Raw genomic sequence first — 23,223 nt, forward strand, 5'->3', positions numbered from 1 at the left:
GGTTGGATGGTTTGACTGGGGACTGGCAAGCCAGGAGGCTGCACTAGGCTCCAATCTGATCTGGCAAGGTTCCTACAGCTGGATGCCCTTCCTAACACCAACCACTCCAAGAGTGTAGTGGGTGGCTTTTACGTGCCACCGGCACAGGAGCCAGTCAGGCAGGCTTGGCATCGATCACATGTGGATGGTGCTTTTTACGTGCCACCAGCACAGGAGCCAATCAGAGGGTACTGGCATCGGCCACATCATATATAATGCGTATGTTTATTGGCAAAATTACCATCTCCAAATATAACAACCAACAAATACTAAAAACAGAATGTTACCAAAGAGTAACAGATTAAGTACCAAGAAACAGTTTAAAGAGCCTCACTGCCAACTTTGTTGCGCATTTACCTCCTTTCATTGAAGGTTCTTAAGTTCTACAAAATAAACTTGTTATTACCAAATCTGACAAAGAAACACTCTGTTATAAAATCACTGATTTCTTTGACGATGATGATAATGATGATGACAACAAACTATACTTATCTAAAGGAATTCCTGTAAATGGCCTCAACTTGGAGGAGTGCTGTTTCCCTGCACCTCCCACACATACACTTTGACTGATTTTCTATTAGCTAATATTAATTTAAACAAGGCTTTAAAATGGAACAAGAATTTGAATGAAGTATTTATGGAGGCACAGGCATGATAAGAAGTTTACTGCCCAATCATATGGTCCTAGGTTCAGTCCCACTGTACGACACCTTAGGCAAGAGTTTTCTACTATAGCCTTGAATCAATTAAAGCCTTGTGAGAGGATTTGGTAGACAGAAACTGAAAGAATCCCATCATGTATGTGTGTGTGTGTAAATGTGTATATACCCATATGTAAATGTAAGTTTGTGTGAATGTGTTACTGTTTCCTCATCGTGACATTCCATGATAGTCATAAATGAGTTTTACCCTTATACCTGTGATGTCCTTCAAGTCTGATCATGGGGAAATATTACCTCACTTGGGAAACAGGAGAAGGTTGGCAACAGGAAGGGCATTCAGCCATGGAAAAACTGCCTCAACAAATTCTGTCTTATCTATGCGAGCATGGAAAAGTGGACATTAAAATGATGATAAAGATGATGATGATTTAGATGAACATATAACTGAAGGTGACCTTATTACAGACAGGAGTGAACATCATCGTTTAACGTCCGCTTTCCATGCTGGCATGAGTTGGACGGTTTGACTCAGGACTAGTGAAACAGATGGCTGCACCCAGGCTCCAATCTGATCTGGGAGAGTTTCTACAGCTGGATGCCCTTCCTAACGCCAACCACTCATTATGAAGAAACATATCGCTGTGCCAAGAACTGAACTGAGACCTTCTAACAATTCACTCTCACAGGATTACAGCTTCCATTTCAAGCGGCATTCACAAATGACATAAATTTCAATGTCAATTATTGAAAAAAAAACTGTTTTTCCCAACTGTGCATAATTCTCTGCAGAGAATTACACAGGTTGCTGCAGGGATCTTTTACTCATTTCAGTCATTGGACTGCAGCCATGCTGGAGCACCACCTTCAAGGGATTTAGTCAAACAAAACTAAACCCCAGTGTTTATTTTTAAGCACGGTGCTTATTTTATCAGTCTCTTTGCTGAACTGCTAATGCTTATGATGATGCATACAAACTACCACCTGTTGTCAAGTGGTGGAGGGGACAACACACACACACACACACACACAGTAGGATTCCACACAGTTTCCATCTACCAATTTCACTCACAAAGCACAGATTGGCTTTGGGCTATAGAAGATACATGGCCAAGGTGCTGGGACCGAACTTGAAACCACATGGTTGCAAAAATGTGCCTAACAGTGGCAACAAAAGCTGAATAAAGCACAAGCAGGCAAACTCATCGTTACTCTAATTACTATATTTCATAAACAGCATTTAGCCTATACAAGATTCAGTTCCTTAAGATATTTGCCTCTTACTAAATACATAGAAAGGTCAAACCTAAATGCTAAACTCTTCAAATTGCCATTTTCTAATAAGTTATTATAGAAACCTTTAGCCTCTGATTTCAGAATAGAGAAAAACAAACTATATAACACTAGAGCTAGTAACAGTCACAGCTTGGAAAAATAAATTCCTGATTCTGTCTTTCAAATCTTAAACTAAAATGTTACACTTGAGTGTATGTGTTATGAAACAGAATCTTAATCAACCAAAGATAGAAGATTGTATGGGGCTAAAGTAAATATATTATTAATGTACAGCTGAAGACTTACTTCTTCATGAAGAGGAAGCCATTATCACTTGTTAATTGTATACATCACCCCTACACAGTGCAGCAAACAATTCTAATATTTTACCCCTGAAATTAGGGCATCCAACAAAACAAACAAACAAACAAATAATTCTGTTTATCAATGACAGTGTACTTATATACATAATGTCATCATTTAATGTCTGTTTTCTGTGCCGGTGGAATGGATTGGATGATTTAACAGGAACCGGTGAACCTGAAGATTGTACCAAGTCCCAATGTGTGTGCTTTGGCATGGCTTCTACAGCTGGATGCCTTTCCTAATGCCACTTAACAGAGTATACTGGGTGCTTTTTTATGTGACACCAGCAAGGGTCCTCATAACTTGCAAAGCAAGACTCCTTGACTAAGGGAGTGGGGAGTGTAGTGATGAGGGTGGGGTGGGGGGCATTACGCCAGGTGATGAGAGGCTTAAGTTATGATAGAAGGACGGAAACAGGTGTTTAGCTGCAGGGAGACATATGGCTACCCCAGTTGGAAAAGAGAGAGAGGGAGAGAGAGAGAGAAGAAGTTGGTGGTGAAGATGTAGGGAGTGGTACAGAGGAATGGATGGGGGGGTGAGGAGGTAAGTTTGCAAGAATGCAAAAGGAAAGCAGGGGGAGGGGGATAAAGGGGAGGGGAATGTAGTGAGTGGGAAATATGGGTGAAGGGTGGGGGTGGGTGGGCGGTTGCTAAGAAGAGGAGTTGTGTGAGAGGGATTTGTCAGGAACATAGACATGAATAGGAAGCCTTTAGGGCCTAATTCTGCTTAGATGGAAATATAGAAAATAAATAAACCAGCTCCATGTACAAACCTAGTTTTCGTGTTGAAACAAATCTGAGAACAAATGTACTTGAAAAAGGACTTTCAGAGTCACAACAATAAACACGAATGTGAAATTATTTAGGAAACTCGTAAATTAAAATTTTTACTGAAATATTTTTATGATTTATCTCCTTTTAAAATGTTGGGAGTTTTTTTTTTCTTTTTTTCTACTGATTTCAAAAATAAGGGTTGATACACTAATCTAGCAAGTTCCTTTCACAACCATCAAATCTTTTATTTGAATTTAAGTAAGTGTACATTCATATCGAGCTGTTTTGCTATGTAAGTAAAAGAAAAAAAACAATAATAAAAATGGGAAAATTAAAAACTGAGAAGCGGTTTTTCATCTGTCCAAATGTATTTATGATGTTTTAAGGGTCGAAACTGAATAAAACCTGTATGATAGGATTAACTGAAAATATTGTTGTAATTTCATTATATCACTTTCAAATTTTGGCCCCCAAGGTCAGCAATTACAGGGAAGTGTGCAACCTTGAAAAGATGAAAGACAAAGTGACCTCAGAGGCATTTGAACTCAAAATGTAAAATTGGAAGAAATGTCATTAAGCACTTTTTACATTGCTGTAACGAACCGCTAAGTTACAGGGGGCGTAAACACACCAGCATCGGTTGTCAAGCGATGTGGGGCAAACACAGACAGACACACACACATATACATCAGGCTTCTTTCAGTTTCCGTCTACCAAATCCACTCACGAGGCTTAGGTTGGCCCGAGGCTAGTAGAAGACACTTGCCCAAGGTGCCACACAGTGGGACTGAACTCGGAACCATGTGGTTTCAGCCACTCCTACACCTGTTGAAGTGAATCTAACAGTTTTTGTGTCTTTTTAAATGGCTTATAAACACCTCCCATGCTGCAATTGTTTGAAGAGAACTGTCCCTCAGAAATTCTATGTTGGTGTCCATCATGCTTGAAGACCACTGGGGGAGTGGAGTACCCCTTTGCTTTTGTCAAAGTAGGTCTCTAGAACTTGCTTCAAACCCAGGCTACATCTGCTCCTATAATCGGCAGTGACTCGGTCAGTGAATCTTCTGCAATGGTCAATAATCAACTGCAAGATGAACTGCTAAGGATCCCACTATCACAAATTGTGTGTGCATGTGAACGTGGACCACATACATGTGAACTTGTATTCCCAGTGAAACTTCAAACGTGAACTTATTGGTTGGAAATGGCTCAACTCACCCTGGGTAAATGTAGCCACAAGTGCAGATACAAGTACTACAATATAAAGGGACTCGTTAATTTAGTCATGCAGTTGGTATAACCTTTTAATTAAAAATTATAGCACTGTCTATTTGAGCAATTCTAAAATATCTCAATCTGAGTAAATGTCCTAAAAACAAGTATGTGAATGTTCTGAATTAAGATAAAATAGATAATGAAATAATAATAATAATAATAATAAATGGCTTGTTGAGATTAAATATTTTCTGATAAGTAGTCAATATTTTTATCAATAAAAGGAGAAAAAAGAAGCAACAATGATGCTGGAAAAATAGTAAATGTTCAGTAATGGCAACTGTTATTGATATGACTATTCTTTATTGAGAAACTATAGTTGTAGTTCAACTTTTACTCCGATGGTCGAAGAGAAAAGGCGGCTGATAGCGAGATAGGAGAGGTCAGTAATGATTCAGATCAAGCCAAATCGGTACTTGTTAATCTATTTCCAGTGGGAAATAATATTTTCTTTTAGTTTTGTTTTGTTTGTTTTTTTGTTGTTTTTGTTTGTTTTTTTAGATATTTTTTATTTATTTATTTTTTTGAAATGCTCCAAAATAATAGAATAGATCAATAGAAGGGCAAGTTTTATGAGCTAATTACATTTTCACAAATGAAAGAAATCCACCATTGCTATTACTAATACTACAAAGCAACATTTTAACAGACACAACTGTTAAAACAGAAAAATAACTGTGCCTTACCAAATTCTTTTCCATCAATTTATAATCAATACTAGTTATTGGTCAGGCTGCACTCTAAGGTTATGGATGGATGATTGTTGCAAGACAGGAACCTATAAACCATGTTCAAACAACAGTTCTTCTGTTGAATCTATTTATTGATGAACCTGATAAAGTGGTTCACAATGAAAGCTAATAAACTGTTTCCAGGCAAAGATAACCGAGAATGTCTGGTGTGGAACAGAGCCAGGCTGCAGTAACATCATATCCTAATTTCTTTACTGAATAAGTGGCAGTCCATCGGTTACAGTGACAAGGGTTCCAGTCGATCTGATCATGAAATTAATGTGCAAGTGGCTGAGTACTCCACAGACGTGTGTACACTTAATATAAGTGGCAAGGCTGGTCCTTTGAAATTACAGGTACAACTCATTTTTACCAGCCGAGTGGACTGGAGGAATGTGAAATAAAGTGTCTTGCTCAAGGACATAACATGCTGCCAGGAACTGAACTCATGACCTTACAATTACGAGCCAGATATCCTAACTACTAAGCCACTTTCTCTTTACTGGGTGAGGAATCCCACAAAATACAGAAAGACAGAAAATTCCTATTATTAACTCTAGCGAGGTCATTGCCAGTACCGCCTGACCGGGCATGTAAAAGCACCCACTACACTCTCGGAGTGGTCAGCGTTAGGAAGGGCATCCAGCTTTAGAAACTCTGCCAGATCAAGGAATTGAAGCCTGGTGCAGCCATCTGGTTCGCCAGCCCTCAGTCATTCGTCCAACCCATGCTAGCATGGAAAGCGGACGTTAAACGATGAACGAGATGGAAAAACAATATAAATAAATAAATAACCATCCTACACAAGAACTGGGATTAGAAATTTGAATTTCTAACACCTCTATTTCTGTGCTTGCATGAGTAAGATGGAATTTATTGAGGTAGGTTTTCTATGGCTGGATGCCCTTCCTGTTGCTAACTTTCATCCGTTTCCAATCAAGGTAACAACATTTCCCCATAACCAGACATATTTGCCAAAGTTGAGTGGAAACAAACAAACATCACTTATATTAATAATCATGTGGTACATGGGTATACACATGGACAGACACGGATACACACACACACACACACTTATGCATACACATGATGGGCATCTTCAGTTTCCATCAACCAAATCCACTCACAAGACTTTGGTCAACCCGGGGCTATTATAGAAAATGCTTGCCCAAGTTTCCACACAGTGGGACAGAACCTGAGACCCCATGTTTAAGAAGAAAGCTTCTTAACCACTCAGCCAGGCTTTTATGTTTAAACTATCAAATTTTGAAATCAGAAAAAAAAGAATATATATCAACCCTTTAGCATTTAAACCAACCATATGTGACCCAAATATTCTACTTGTTTTATGCTCAAACCTACCGGATCTGGCCTCTTACACATACCCCACAATGCCATTCTAAAAATATATACAATCACATCATCAAAATTTCAAAGCTCCAAGATAATGGATGATTAATACAAAACTGATTAAATAAGCACCAGATTTGACAGAGTAATCTGAATGCTTTTAAAGGGTCAATTTACATCTGTTTTAAATAGAGAAGGGGTTTAGGGATGACAACTAAAGGTCGAATTGAGAAATATATATTCTACTGCAAATTTTAATATATAAATATTAGGTTATCTAATCAATCTTGGGGCTTATTGGAACGGCAGACAATCACATGGAAATGGTGGCTTGCAAAACAATTCATTACCACAAAATTCCTTTGTTTAAAAAAAATACATTAAGGCATGTAATGATTAAAAAATGTATTTCTTTTTAACTGCTCTGTATCGACATATTGATTTTCAAGCAGTTAATCCTTACCATTCAATCCATATACAATCTACAACATTCAAAAGTTATGGATTAAAAATAAAAATCTCTCCACAGTAGTTTCTAAGTTCTTATGTCCTCAATAGTGATTTGTCTTAATTTGCAGAAGAATAAATACAAAAAAAAAAAAAAAGAAAAAAATAAGTTGAATATTCTGTTTTGGCAATAACTATTAACATCGTTGTTACCATTAACTACCATTAATTTCATCAAGTTTCATCTCTACTTTTTTCAAGTGGACATAGATTGTTTTGTCGGAACGTTTGTTCTTTTTCACTCTGCAGCTAGACCAGTCTCCATTTACAGAAAAAAACATGATAGGCGCAGGAGTGGCTATGTGGTAAGTAGCTTGCTTCTCAAATACATGGTTCTGGGTTCAGTCCCACTGCGTGGCATCTTGGGCAAGTGTCTTCTGCTATAGCCTTGGGCCGACCAAAGCCTTGTGACTGGATTTGGTAGACGGAAACTGAAAGAAGCCTATCGTATATATGTATATATATATATATATGTGTGTGTATATGTTTGTGTGTCTGTGTTTGTCCCTCTAGCATTGCTTCACAAGCGATGTTGGGGGGACAAACAGACACACAAACACACACACATATATATATATATATATGTATATACGATGGGCTTCTTTCAGTTTCCATCTACCAAATCCACTCAAGGCTTTGGTCGGCTGGAGGCTATAGTAGAAGAAACTTGCCCAAGGTGCCACACAGTAAGCTACTTACCACACAGCCATTCCTGTGCCTTATAAGATACTGTCAAGCAGCAGAGGGGTGACAAACACACACACACACACCCACATGATGGGCTTCTGCACAGTTTCCGTCTACCAAATTCACTCATAAGGCATTGGTCAGTGTGGGGCCTTAGAAAAAGACCTTTATCCAAGTTTTTGCACAGTGGGACTGAACATGAACTGATATGGTTGCAAAGCGAGCTCCTTAGCCACAAAGTCATGCCTGTGCCTCACAAGAAATATAAGGAGACATCACAATCATGAAAGTAAAGAATCATCATCATCATTTAACGTCCACTTTCCATGCTGGCATGGGTTGGACGGTTCAACTGGGGTCTGGGAAGCCAGAAGGCTGCACCAGGCCCAGTCTGATCTGGCAGTGTTTCTACAGCTGGATGCCCTTCCTAATGCCAACCACTCCATGAGTGTAGTGGGTGCTCTTTACGTGGAAAATAAAGAAAGACGAAGTTAGATTGAGAATGATTGAGAAGAGAAGCAGCAAGTGATAGAATAAGGGAGGAAAGGTGAGTGGTTGTCTTGGTAATCAGTGGGAAGCAGGAACGCGAGAGACATGATGCATACCCAGCAAACCGAATCTGCAACACAAGTTTTAATCTAGCCATAGATTTAGGTTGGAATCAATAAGCTGAAAAGGAATCAGCTTTGCTGCCAGGCTGGCTTGTCATCAAGTCAATACATTTTTATTAAGGAGGTGCAATGGCCCAGTGGTTAGGGCAGCGGACTCGTGGTCATAGGATCGTGGTTTCGATTCCCAGACCGGGCGTTGTGAGTGTTTATTGAGCGAAAATACCTAAAGCTCCACGAGGCTCCAACAGGGGATGGTGGTGATCCCTGCTGTACTCTTTCACCACAACTTTCTCTCACTCTTACTTCCTGTTTCTGTTGTACCTGTATTTCAAAGGGCCGGCCTTGTCACTCTCTGTGTCACGCTGAATATCCCCGAGAACTACGTTAAGGGTGCACGTGTCTGTGGAGTGCTCAGCCACTTACACGTTAATTTCATGAGCAGGCTGTTCCGTTGATCGGATCAACCGGAACCCTCGTCGTCGTAACCTACGGAGTGCTTCCACCACATTTTTATTACATCATCAGTGATGACCTAAGGGTCCATCAAGGGCCTCGGGATATTCTATAATTAGTAGGAGACTATTTAGAATTGAAAGACACTTGTAAAAGGAAGATCGGTGGAGCTGATGTCACATGGTAACAACATATGCGGTAGGGATAGTAATATGGAGTATTTGATATTTGGGAATTCATAATAAATGATTCAACATTATCCAATGATAGGAATTAGCTGAGATTATTGATATTCTTTTACTTGTTTCAGTCATGTGACTGTGGCCATGCTGGAGCACTGCCTTTAGTTGAGAAAATCAACCACAAGACTTATTCTTTCTAAGCCTAGTACTTATTCTATTGGTCTCTTTTGCTGAACCGCTAAATTATGGGGACGTAAACACACCAGCATCGGTTGTCAAGCGATGTTGAGGAGACAAACACAGACACACAAATATATATATATATACATATATGTGACGGGCTTCTTTCAGTTTCTGTCTACCAAATCCACTCTCAGGTCGGCCTGAAGCTATAGTAGAAGACACTTGCCCAACGTGCCACGCAGTGGGACTGAACCCAGAACCATGTGGTTCGTAAGCAAGCTACTTACCACACAGCCATTCCAACGCCTATAGTGACATTAAATTTACAAGTGAGGCGCAAGTGTGGCAAGACGTTTGCTCCCTAGTGACACAGTTTCAGGTTTAGTCCCTCTCCTTGGTACCGAAGGCAAGTGACTTCCATAGCCCCAGATTGACCAAAGCCTTGTTAGTGAATTTGGGAGATGGAAACCAACAGACACCTATCATCATCATCATTTAACATCTGTTTTCCATGCTGGTATGGACTGGACAGTTTGACTGGAGCTGGTAAGTCCAGGGGCCACACCAGGCTCCAGCCATTTGTTCTGGCAGTGTTTCTACAGCTGGATGCCCTTCCTAATGCCAGCCACTTTACAAAGTATATTGGGTGCTTTTTATGTGACACCAGCACTGGCATCAATTCTGCTGTGATGGATGGGTCTTCTTTAATACAGCAAGGTACATGATATCTGGGTCCTCTGTCATACATATGTGTGTGTGTGTTACAGTCCCCTTGCTTTGACGTGACTAACCCATGCAAGCATGGAAAAGTGAACATTAAACATCCTGGAAAATAAAAGTGACTGAAGCATGAAAAAATACTTAAGATTGTAAAGTTATTATCTTTGAATGGCTAATGGTGAACAAGAAAGTTCCTGATAAAATTTTTAAAAAAAGCAAAACAAAACAGAATAAAAAAACAATCAACATTATGATAATAATGTAAAGTCAAAGTAAACTCAGGTAAAGTAAATGAAAACATTCATTACAATAAGTTAAAATTTCTTTATACTTACTTACATGGGAATACTTTCCCTCTAGTGGTTCATCCCCCCGACCCATCTTTCTACATACGCACCAGTTTTCTGATGGACAACTGACTGCAGTTGATAATTAGAGAATGTTTACTTAGAGTTAAGATGACATTCTGCAGCTGTGTTCTTGAAAGGAAGTAGAAGTCTTTTTCCAATGTAAGGTAGCTGATTTCTCAAAGCGGTTTAGTGAGTGGGAGGAGTGACTTAAAATCACGGCTACACAAACCCATGTGCCTTCCTGTTTATTAAGTCACACTCTAGAATCTAATTTGGATCTCAGATTTGGTAACCAAAGTTTATTAATGAATTCATCATCAGCATCATCATCAGCATCAGCATTTAATATCCGTTTTCCATGCTAGCATGGGTTGGATGGTTCGACCGGGTCTGGGAAGTGAGGAGGCTGCACCAGGCAGTGTTTCTACAGCTGGATGCCCTTCCTAACGTCAACCACTCCATGAGTGTAGTGGGTGCCTTTTACGTGCCACAGGCACAGGTGCCAGGGGAGGCTGATAGTGGCCACGATCGGTTGCTGCTTTTTACATGCCACTGGCACAGAAGCCAGTCAAGGCGGTGCTGGCATCGACCACGTTTGGATGGTGTATTTTTACGTGCTACCGGCACAGGTATCACAACTGCAATTTCCATTTGATTTTTATTTTGATGTTGATGTTCTTGACTCAATAGGTCTCCATTGTAGACATTTGAACAATTTGTCATGGCTGTGTGGCTAGGAAGCTCCCTTTGCAACCACATGGTCTCAAGTTCCATCCCACTGCATGGCATCTTGAGTTTGTGCTTTGTACAATACTGATCTTGAATTAAAGGGTCGTAAAGTAAGATTCTAAACAACATGGCCATGCTTGCACATATATGTACACAATATATTTTAACACTTTCAATATTTCTCACGAAATACACTGCCAGTGTCTTTTTTAATTACGAAAATTATCAAAATTTGATGGAACTTGATAACAAAAGTAACTTTACTGCACCAAATAATTCTGTGGAATGAGAAAACATTATTCAATCTTTGAGCATTCCATTTTCTTTTCTGTTATATTTTAAGTCAAAAAAGTCAGATTCAAATCAGTGGTGCCAAATAAGCAGGGCCAAAATGTCACCCATTATAAATATCTATTTCTTTATTGCACACAGGGGGCTAAACATAGAGGGGACAAACAAGGACAGAAAAAGGGTTTAAGTTGATTATATCAACCCCAGTGCATAACTGGTACTTAATTTATCAACCCGGAAAGGATGAAAAGCAAAGTCGACCTCGGCGGAATTTGAACTCAGAACATAACGGAAGACGAAATACCGCTAAGCATTTCGCCCTGTGTGCTAACGATTCTGCCAGCTCACCACCATATAAATATCACCTTTAGGAAGAGGTTTTAGAGGCATGCCATTGCTATTTTATCTTAAAATGGGATGCTGTTGAATCATGAAATCCATGGTTACAAACAGAAAACATGTCTAACAAAGTAAAAGAATGCAAAAGGAACTCGAGGAATTAATTACAAAAATAGCAAATGTCTGTGAATTACCTTGTGAAAGAATAGGAAAATCCAAAAACTGTCCGATTTGGTAAATTTCCATAGCTTCATCAGCATGAGTGATATGCCCTCTTCCTGCTACCATAGCTTGCACTTCACTAAGACTACACGTGCTGGTACTTCCACGCACTATTAAAGATAAATCTACCGAGTCCATATAGATTGCATGCAATAACACACGAGCATACCTCCTTGGAATGACCGATTCATCAAGCACTATGCGTGTAGGTGTCTGTAATGTCCGTTCAGTGATCTCTTCACCTGATCGCGCACGCCGCAACAGAAGGTTACGGAAGAAAGGAGATCGCGCAGCCAGAATTGCTTTATGGCATTTAAGTTCGTGTTTTCTTGATGAATGATCTCCTGAACTAGAAGCTTCGGAACTTAAATTTTCCTGGCTTTCGGAACCAGTCGTAAATACCAAAGTAGCATCACTGTAGTTACCAGTGTCCAACATCATTCGCAAGTCCTGCTCCAGAGGGTTTGGCATTCCAAACTCATCCGTAAGCCGCATGATAATCTCATCATTCTCTAACTGAGAACCTTCAAGAATAAATTCTTCAGTGTATAGATATCGTAAAAGAGCAGAGAATAGAGGGACATCAACCCCAGGAGTTTTTAATTTGATCGGTACTTGTGCTCCATATTCCTGGAATTGGTTCAATAAATCATGGAAAAATGGACTACGGGCAACAAGAAGGGCTCGATGAGCTGGAAAACATGCCCCTCGATAAATCAAATCAACGTCCGTACAGTATTTGTAATCAAAAAGGTTTGAGAGATCTTGACGAATGGAGTTGGCCAACGGTCGGGCCAAGTTTGCAGCAATGGCAAGTTCCTTAAGAATAGCAGCCGCTTCATATTCCTCTACCAAGCAGCTGAGATCCCGAATAGACCAGCTGCAAGTTAATTCCCGCAAAGCTTTGGAGTAATCAACTGCTCGACTGTGGCGCCGGACTCTGATCAACTTTTTCCTTAGTGTGGCAAACTTGGACGCTTTCTTTTTCTTCTCTCGTGCCACCACATCTCCCTCATTGATCACATATCCATGGGACATGCGAGTCAATGTGGAGGATCGAGAAGATGGCTGCAATCGATCGGCTGAAACATTGGCACCCATGATCACCTTTTCAGTTCCATAGCAAGGAATTTCTGAAAATGAAAAAAAAAAAAAGGTATTATGAATAATAGAAATATCAGAATAAATTTCATTTATAAATGTTAACAACCAAAACTTTTAATTTCAAAAAAAAACAAAAGACAAAGCATAAATTTATATATGTATATATATATATCATCATCATCATCATCATCATTTAGCGTCTGCTTTCCATGCTAGCATGGGTTGGACGGTTCAACTGGGGTCTGGGAAGCCAGAAGGCTGCATCAGGCCCAGTCTGATCTGGCAGTGTTTCTACGGCTGGATGCCCTTCCTAACGCCAACCACTCCGTGAGTGTAGTGGGTGGTTTTTACGTGCCACCTGCACAGGTGCCAGACGGGGCTGGCAAAACGGTCACGGACGGATGGTGCTTTTTACGTGCCACCGGCACGGGGGCCAGGCAAGGCTGGCAACGGCCATGATCGGATGGTGCTTCCAAACCTGGAAGAATGGCCAAAAGTTCAAATACTTAAGTTTTAATTAATAACAGAGAATTTAAAAAATTCCAAATAAGTAGCCTTGCTTCAAATGTAGCAAAGAAGTTGACAGGAACTGAAGACTGTGTACTCAATACAAGCAATGGGGACACAAAAAAAAATTAGAAAAGAAGAGATATATTGAGATCTCTGACACACTGACAGGGAATCAAGCTTTCTGCTGCATTGAATGTACAAGAATATCCAACAGCTAAAATCAAAAAGGCATCAACTGAAACGGGTAAGAGAAATTACTTTACTGGTTTGGACAAGCAATGGAAATGGATGTCGAGTGCTGGCTGAAAGAATACCATGTAAGTATCCATCCTCGGAAAAATATGGAAAGTGGTGAGGATAACTCTCAGGATGCTGGTCATGACGGACAAGATGAACAGAGAATGTGAAGGGTATAAAATCCTGTAAAGCAGACCCATCCAACCCACACCAGAACGGAGAATAGATATGAAATGGTAAAAGTTCAAAGAGCAAGATAGTGCATATGGAACTTTTAGTCCGGAATGTAAACATAAATGGATAAAGTTAATGTTGTTTATGTTTGGTTTTAATTATTGCAACTTGAAGGGAAAACCAGGGAACACCAAAAGCATGTAATTGTTTGGAAGAAGGGGTTAGGAAATATGCTATTTTAGTGGAATGGTGGGGTGATGAAAAAAGTGAGTTTAGGCAACAGCAGGGAAGCTTAGTTCAAAGAAGAGGTTCTTGTAGTAGTGGAAGGAAAGGTAATGAGAAGACACACCTCAACTGGAAACGAAGACAATGAAAGGTAGAAATGATAAAGACTGCAACAAGATCTTGAAAGTATGTATATATGTATGTATGTGTGATAAGAATATAGAAGCTGAGAGACATAAAATAAATAATTTCTCATGGTGGAACACAAAGTAGATAAAGCTATAAATAATAGTGTGTAAATATTGGGTTAAAAAAACCCTTGGCAGGAAAAAGTTGAAGGCTGTCTGTGGGATTTGAACCACATCTTCTGTAAACATGACAGACATTCTACCATTGTACCAAAGCAATCCTCTAAAATTCTTTATCGATTTTATAAGCTTTGTTTTCACCAGCAAGGATCGTATGTTGTTTACATTATACCAATCTTCAAATTGTAAGCAAATTAGTGGTGGATTTATAGAATCTTCAATCTCAGAATTAGCTTGAAGCTTGAGAATTGCGATGCACAGTTACATATCCTACAAATAACTGCAAGCAAGCAAAGATTCGTACCAACCCAAGAAAAGATTCGTTCTCATCTGACTGGGTTACTGGTTCATAGTCAATTCCACTCTGGAGCTAAGCTTAAAAGTGAACTGGAAAGGAGCCAAATACACTTAAAACCCTCCAAATTGATTCTATAGAAAGACTCACTCCAAGATATTTTTCTATCCGCAATGCTACAGCCATTCACATCACAAGTTCTGACAAGCCATCTTTCTTGTATACATCTATTAACTCTTAATTCCAAATTCCCAGTTCTTACCGAAATCCTTTTTCTCCAGTAACTGCAAGACTTCTGGCTACAATCCCAATGCCACGTTGTTCCACAGAACCACACTTTTTAAATGTGTTATGTGTATTACTCGGCGAAAAGATGATTGTTTAAAATGTATTTACTGAAACATTATTAGTTTGATGATGATGATGATGATAGCAAAAGAGAGAGAAAAAAAGCCTCCAGTTTTGAAAAAGGTGATAATATAGTATCAATACATATTAAGAAAGAATGATTAATAACTTGACAAGAATTTTGTTTACATACAAAATAGCAGAAATAGCAAACCCTACCCTCCCTACGGCAGTTTATGCAACGAAGGAGAACAGTTATTTCTGTTTGATGTGTCTGACATTAAAAATATAGCAAATGAAAATATTTATTTAAAGCTTTCTGTTATACTGTTTGACACTAAGTAATTCCCGCCACATTAAGAGATGTCAAGAGGTGAGTTCTTTAATCTTATCAGACTAAGAGGAGCCAATCTGCAGTTGAAAGCAGGAGGCTCTGTCTGTCTAAAGCATTAAGATTGCCAAGAAAGTTGCTAAAAGACAGACATTCTCCAAGTCTTGTCGAGAAGCTCAAAAATAGAGTTATGGCTTCAGTTTTTCTTTTATCTTTGCAAAACAAAATTATTTAAAGAAATATTTTAATTTCCAGAAAAGCACTTTAGTCCATAAATTAAAATCTTGACTGAAGAGGAAAATAAGGATAAAAATACATTTTAATTCACTTTTCTCTCAATAATTAACAACTCCGGTAATATATAAAACAATTTAACAGGTATGGCTGTGCAGGTAAGAAGCTCAGTTTTTAACTATATAGATTTGGGTTCAGTCCCACTGCACAGCACCCTGAGCAACTATCTTCTACCATAGCCCTGGGTCGACCAATGCTTTATGAATGAATTCGATAGACAGAAATTACATGGAAGCCCTTTAGATACATGTATGTGTGCACATCTATGTACAAGTTGTGTTTGTCCCCCTCCACCATTAGACAACCGGTGTTGGTTTGTTTACATCCCTTTAACTTAGCAGTTCAGCAAAAATAAATACTGAAGTTGATTCGACTAAACATTTCAAGGTGCTGCTCCAGCATGGCAGCAAGTCTTACGATTGAAACAAGTAAAAGATAAAAGAAAGATCAATAAAGAATGCAGACCAAAATGCAGTGGACTGATTGGGTGTTCGTTATTTATTAACGAATGTTTTACCTTGTTTCAATTTGATATTTCTAATATGGAAAGTGGCGACCTGGCAGAATCGTTAGCACACCAGGCAAAATGCTTAGCAACATTTCATCTGTCTTTACATTCTGAGTTCAAATTCCGCTGAGGTTGACTTTGCCTATCATCCGTTTTTTTTTGGCGGGGGAGGAGGAGGAGGAGGAGGGGGGTCAATAAAATCGGTACCAGTTTAATACTGGGATCAACATAATTGACTTAGTGGTTGGTGTTAGGAAGGGAATCCAGCTGTAGAAACATTACCAGATCAGATTGGAGCCTGGGTGAAGCCTCCTGGCTTGCCAGTCCCCAGTCAAACCATCCAACCCGTGCCAGCATGGAAAACAGACGGTGAACGATGATGATGATGGTGATGATGATGATGATGATGTGTGTGTGTGTGTGTGTGTGTATGTATGTATATGATTGTGTGTCTGTCCTCACCATCATCGCTTGACAACCGATGTTGGTGTGGTTTACCTCCCAGTAACTTAGCAGTTTGGCAAAAGGGACTGATAGAATAAGTACTAGGCTTACAAAGAATAAGGTCCTCAAGTCGATTTGTTCACCTAAAAAGGTGGTGCTCCAGCATGGCCACAGTCAAATGAGGGAAACAAATAAAAGAATAAATAGATACCCTTCCTAATACAAATACTAACAGCGAAGTAGCATCCATTGACAACTTGACAGGCTGAAATAAGCAGAGTAATGTGACTTACAAATTGGCTGTAACCAGATTTGCCCTTGTGACCTTGTGGACGGTCACATGTTAAGTGTATAATCATCTAGATGTGCACCATTAAGTTCACTCAAATAGAAAGACTTGCTTTCCTATAAAAGGTTACGGGAAAGGGGATGCGGTATTTATGAAAATGTTTTTACGTTTAAGCATGAAAGAAACTCTCTGAGATTCAACAGAATTATATAAAAACATTGACTGAAGTACTTAAATTATATCCGAGAAAACAGCTTTTCAATTAGAAGAGATCAAGAGGAATGAATGTAGAAGCTTAGGAACATGGTTGTAGATATGTGTAGACAAATATGTGAACACTACACAGAATTAATTAGAGTAGGAGAGATCTATTGAGGAAACAGAAATGGGGGGAAAGAGAACTTACAGAAAAATAGTGCTTTAAGTGAAGAAAAAATTTTTTTAATTGTAATGGTTATGAAGACCAGTGATGGAAATCATCCAATGTTGATATTGAGAACGTATCAATATTAGTTTTAGTCAAATCATCATCATCATCATCATTTAATGTCCGCTTTCCATGCTAGCATTGGTTGGACGATTTTGACTGAAGGCTGGCAAACCAGATGGCTGCACCAGGCTTCAATCTTGATCTGGCAGAGTTTCTACAGCTGGATGCCCTTCCTAACGCCAACCAGTTCGAGGGTGTAGTGGGTGCTTTTACCAAAATGAAAAATATACAAAAATACAAATAACCACAAATAACTGATACACAAGCGAACATAGAATTCTCAGTTGATAGCAGAGATATTTAAAACTGAACAAAAATGCAGAAAATTAATTTTAATTAGGATAGTAACCATACGTAGAGTAGTTTTGAAAATAATTATATTATTCATAACGAGATTGAGAAATGTATCCTATTCCCAGAAACTAAGTTTCCAATTGTAATATCTTTCTCTGTATACTTGGGAAAAGAAAGGACATGTGCACACACAAACCACCAGATAAAAATCAGCAAATGGCATTTCTTGGCACAAACTCAAGAGTTTCTGATAACAGGATATATTTATTCTTCAACTTTGCCATAAGTAATAGCTATTATATCATCTTCAGTATAGATTTCAACAGGTATAGAGGTAATTGCTATCATTAAGTTTTCTTCAGATACTGCCATTTAGAAGGTTATACCATCATCATTTCAATGTCCTCTCCCACCCCAAAATTGTAGAGGTTGGACAAGTCCCAAAGCACCTCAACCACTTTACAGCATAGACTGGGTGTCTTTTATCAGACCACAAGCACTGGTGAGGTTAACCACAGCAGGACTAAAGAGTCCCATTTAATCTATTGGTTTTCACTGTGAATTATTGCCCTCTTGGAAAGATTGCTTTAGATGTTGCCTGTAGGGTCCACGACCCCTTCATTTACTCTTATTGTTTTGTTTCACTCATTTGACTGCAGCCATGCTGGAGCACAGACTTAAAGGGTTTTTTAGTCGAGGAAATCACCCCCAGGACTTATTCTTTGTAAGCCTGGTACTCATTTTATTGGTCTCTTTTGCCAAACCATTAAGTTACGGGGACGTAAACACACTAACGTCAGTTGCCAAGTAATGGTAGGGGGACAAACAGACACAAAGACACACACAAATATATACATATATATTGGGCTGGTGCATAATAATTATTGCGGTTTTTTTTCAACAAAAACGTCTTTAAATGATTGTTCCGGAGCATATTCACCATCTACTTCAATTACTGCTTCCCATTTGCTTGGGAGACGGTCAGACCATCATTTAAAGATGTTTTTGTTAAATATTGTTATTGTTTTTGTTGAATAAAATGTTGAAAAAAAGCTCCAATAATTATGCACCAACCTAATATATATATACTTTTCTACTATAGGCACAAGGACTGAAATTATTGGAGGGGAAGGGTAGTCAATTAGATCGACCCCAGTACACAACTGGTACTTAATTTATCGATTCCAAAAGGATGAAAAGCAAAGTCAACCTCAGCAGAATTTGAACTCAGAACAGAAGGACAGACAAAATACTGCCAAGCATTTCGCCTGGCATGCTGGCATTTCTGTCAGCTCGCCTTATATATATATATATATATATATATATATATATATATATATACAATGTGCTTCTTTCAATTTCTGTCTACCAAATCTACTATAGCCTTGATCAACCCAAGGCTATAGTAGAAGACACTTGCTCAAGGTGCTGGTCCTTATGAGTCAGTGAAGGGTCATGGCTTAGTGGTTATGGTGTTGCATTTATGATCACAAAAGTGTGGGTTTCGATTCTCAGATCAGGCGATACGTTGTGTTCTTAAGTAAAACACTTCATTTCTTGTTGCTCCAACCCAATCCAATCTGCTATAAATGAATAATCCTGCGATGGATTGGTGGCCCATTCAGGAAGAGTTTTGTGATCTTAGTCATTTATATACCATGGAGACTGAGTAACCAGCTCCATGAGGCCTAGGACCTACATCAGTGCTTTAATTTACTTACGATTACACTCAAATGTCGTTTGTCTTATCTTTATTCTTTCACATATCCACATAAATTCTATTTTTGTTGATATATATTTTATTCATTATATCAAAGACTAGATTTCATACTATTCAAGATGTTAACCATCAAACATCTACTGGCACTATGTGGTTCAAATCCTGTTGGACTGACTTAGATTTTAACCCTTTCAGAAATAATTAAAAAATTAAAAAATTAATTTGGTAATGAAAATCTAGATTATATTTGTCATGGTGAATTTTAGGTTATTCTTACATTTTTAATTAAGTTAAGAGATTGTAATTAAAACTGACTAGAGTTATTAAAAAATAATTACAGTAACTGTGACAAAATACCACAATGAAGAAATTAATTCAACAGAACAAATGTTTTTGCATATCATACATATAAACCAGGCCTCCTACACTGTAACAATATATTTCTAATGAAAACTTTCTACGTTAATTATAATCAAAATTATAAATAAGATTGTTATAAAAACATGCAAATATATTATCATATGCTTAACAAATCAGGTCCCCAAAAAGTAGGGAAATGTAATTCTTCATTATTGGTATACATGCACTTGATTAACCCTTTTGATACCAACCCGGCCGAAACCGCCTCTGGCTCTGTAGTACAAATGTCTTGTTTGTATTGAATTAAAAGTATTGAATTAAAATCTTCCACCAAACCTTAGTCACAATTTATGTTCCCAACACTAGCTTAATGATAGCTAAGTTCTTTTGTTAAATTCTTTGTTATATTTAAATTTGATTGAATGAAACACAGAACATCTCAAAATAAATACGGTAACGAAAGGGTTAAACAAGATTATAATAAAGGGAGCTGACTATGGAATATAAATGGCAGGGAGAAAGAAAAATCCCTGCAATGCTCCTAGCTGAAACAATAGAAATGATCCCCCTATAATTTGATTCATATGAAGAGAAAGTACCAATCTTGAAGTTCAAAAGCAGAACTGTTTCTGTTGCAGAAGCAATACGGTAATAATATCGGTTAAATGCAGGCTGCCATACTGAATATGATGAGCTGAAAATAATATTTAATCACCTGAAATAATAACCATAATGAGAGGTAAATTTGTTGTTAATCAAAATTCTTCTCCCAAGGGGCAAGAAAAACATTAACCCTCCTGCAGCTAAACCTGCCATATCCTGCCCAAATAATCTTCTTCGTTTGTATTCAAGTCAGCCATATACAGCCTACAATGTCATTGCAAAAGCGAATAACCATGTCGTTGAAATATTGAGAAAATATTTGAGAAAATGCAAGATTAATTCAAGACAATGTGAATAAGTAGACATTACATTTAAAAGAGTAATCTGAATGCTAAACGGTTGATATCACTTTTGAGCAATGATTGTATTAAAAATAAACACCAAGAGAAGTGCTATATTTTAAAAGTGTTCTAGGGGTACTTAACTTTATGGGAGTTAATGTAGCAAAGATCCAAAGAGGTAACAATGAAACTATTATTTTAAGTGGTTTATAAGGTACTTGAGGCCCTTTGACCTGTAGTCATTGAGTTCAATAGGGCATTTTTGATGAAGAATTCCTAAGGCTAAAACAGTTAATAATGTCCTTGGGAATTTTTATACACAGATGACACTATACGTAATCTGAAGAGACTTTTCTCAATGCCTTATAAAAGTAACGATTATAATTAGCAACTAATTGTACAATCAAGAAATTATAGAAGAAATTGCTTTTGCTTAATATGTTTATAAACACAAAGACAACCATAAGTTGGGAAAGAGTTCAGTTGAAACCATTAGCTCCATAATTACACACTAATAGTAAATGGATTTATTGTTAGACACCTAATGACCAGAGAGAAATTAACTTGACGAACAAAATGTGGAAGGTCTTCCAGGTTAATTATTTACAATTAGAAAATCCTGCCCATCTACTCCTGACACAATTTCCTTTTAATTTTCTATTGTAAGCACAAGCATGGTTAAGAAGCCTGCTTAGAAACCATGTGGTTTGGAGTTCAGTCCCACTGTGCAGCAGCTTGAGCAGGTGTGTTCTGTTAAAGCCCCAGGTTAACCAATGCATTGAGTGAATTTGAGAGAGAGAGAGAGAGAGAGAGAGAGAGAGAGAGAATGCCTTTGTTCCCCACTGCCCTGCTTGACAACCTTTGTTGGTTTGTTTACAACCCCATAACTTAGTGATTTGGGCAGAGAAACTGATAGAATAGGTACCAGACATAAAAGAAAAAATTAAGTGCTGTTGTCAATTTGAGGTTGTGCCCCAGCATGGTTGCAGTCCAACCAATGACTGAAACAATTAAAAGATTAAACTAAAAATATTTGTCAACTTCATTAATTAACTACAATGCTCTAGCAATTAGTTACAACTTTGGATCAAAGAAAACCCATTTTGTGCTGGTTGTTTTTATCCTCAACGTTGACTTGTGGTTCAGTTATTTCATGTTTAAGAATACATTACAAATAGCTGTAAATGTCGCCATAGAATAAACTGTTCAAGCAAAACTGGGTTTTCTACAAACAAGATAAGAAATTATTTTGATAGTCTGTTCTAGTTACACACTTGCTGGAAACATAATACGGGACTTCTTCTAAATGTAATTCAAATGTTTGAGATTAATGTAATTCACCTTATCGCTGGCGATTACAGATAAAGCCATTCTTAGCTTTATTTGCAGTGGAAAATGTGTTTCGCTATAGTTTAATCTATTTGAGGAATAAACATGAGGAAGTGGATATGAATAAAGATGAAAAGTCTGTTGTAGGTTGTGGTTATACATAGAAAATTAATGAAGCATGGTAATGACTAATTTCTTGCTGTGTCAAAGAGGGCAGGGGTAGATAGGTTTCATGATTGGTGTTTTTAGTAGATACTAAAACCTACCGCAAGACATTGTCGCTGGATACAAGTAAATACTTGCATACAGTATTAACAAACTGGAACAAACCAACTTGAGCAACACGACATCAGAATATCAGTTTACCAAATGAAGTTACAATTGATCAAATGGCGGAGAAGGACAGAGTTTCCACTGACAAATATGCTGTACAGAAACAAATACAAAATAAAAAAAAAAACAGTTTAACCCTTTAGTAAACCAACCATATCCAGCCCAAATATTCCACCTGTTTTATGTTGAAACTCACTAGGTCTGGCCTATCACACCTATCCTAAAATGTCATTCTATAAATAAACAAAACAAAAAGCACCTGTCGAGCATTTGGCCTCTCGGAGGCAATGTGACTGATGCCAGTGTCGCGTAACTGGCACCTGTGCCGGTGGTGCGTACAAAGCACCTTTCCAGTGTTGGGCCTCACGGAGGCAATGACAAGTGACTGAGACCTTTGGCATTAGGCCATGCTTGAGAAGAAGACCCATCAGGCCAAGTGAAATTGTAGTCATGGCAGATACTGGTGTAATGTATCCATTACACTCTTGGAATGGTTGGCATTGGGAAGGACATCCAGCTGTAAAAGCCATGCCAAATCAGACCGGAGTCTTGTGCAGCTCCTCAGCTTGCCAGCCCTGATCAAACCATGCAGCCCATGCCAGCATGGACAACCGATGTCAAACAATGATGAGGATGATGAACAATCACATCATCAAAATCTAATCTACAACATAATGCATGAATAATTATTCAAAACAATGTGAATAAATCAGTATTACATTTGACAGAGCAAACTGGATGCTAAACGGCTAAGCAATCACGACAAAACTAAATTAGTACAAAAGTAAAAACTCGACTGAAAGCAAACAAATAAGGCTTTCATTTTGGAATTTGACAAGTTCCTCCTAATGCCTAAACATAATAATGGCTGTTACACCAGTTTTAAACTAACTCATTATTTGTTTTCACTTACAAATCTGATCCTTAATAATACTAATGTCTTC

At 38.2% G+C, this 23,223-nt stretch overlaps 1 protein-coding gene across 4 annotated transcripts in view; it reads right to left on the bottom strand.

Annotated features, from left to right (window-relative positions):
* The window catches only part of LOC115217521 (BTB/POZ domain-containing protein 7-like), a 94,193-nt gene that overhangs the window by 30,376 nt on the left and 40,594 nt on the right, over positions 1-23,223 (bottom strand). For all 4 annotated transcript variants that reach the window (XM_029787245.2, XM_029787244.2, XM_036507321.1 and 1 more), the window contains one exon: positions 11,715-12,875. In XM_029787245.2, coding sequence (XP_029643105.1) covers positions 11,715-12,843 — 1,129 coding nt within the window. In that variant the 5' untranslated portion in view covers positions 12,844-12,875. The remainder of the gene's footprint in view (positions 1-11,714; positions 12,876-23,223) is intronic.

This window comes from Octopus sinensis, linkage group LG11 (genome assembly GCF_006345805.1).
Source record: "Octopus sinensis linkage group LG11, ASM634580v1, whole genome shotgun sequence".
In the NCBI taxonomy this organism is placed as follows: Eukaryota; Metazoa; Mollusca; class Cephalopoda; order Octopoda; family Octopodidae; genus Octopus; species Octopus sinensis.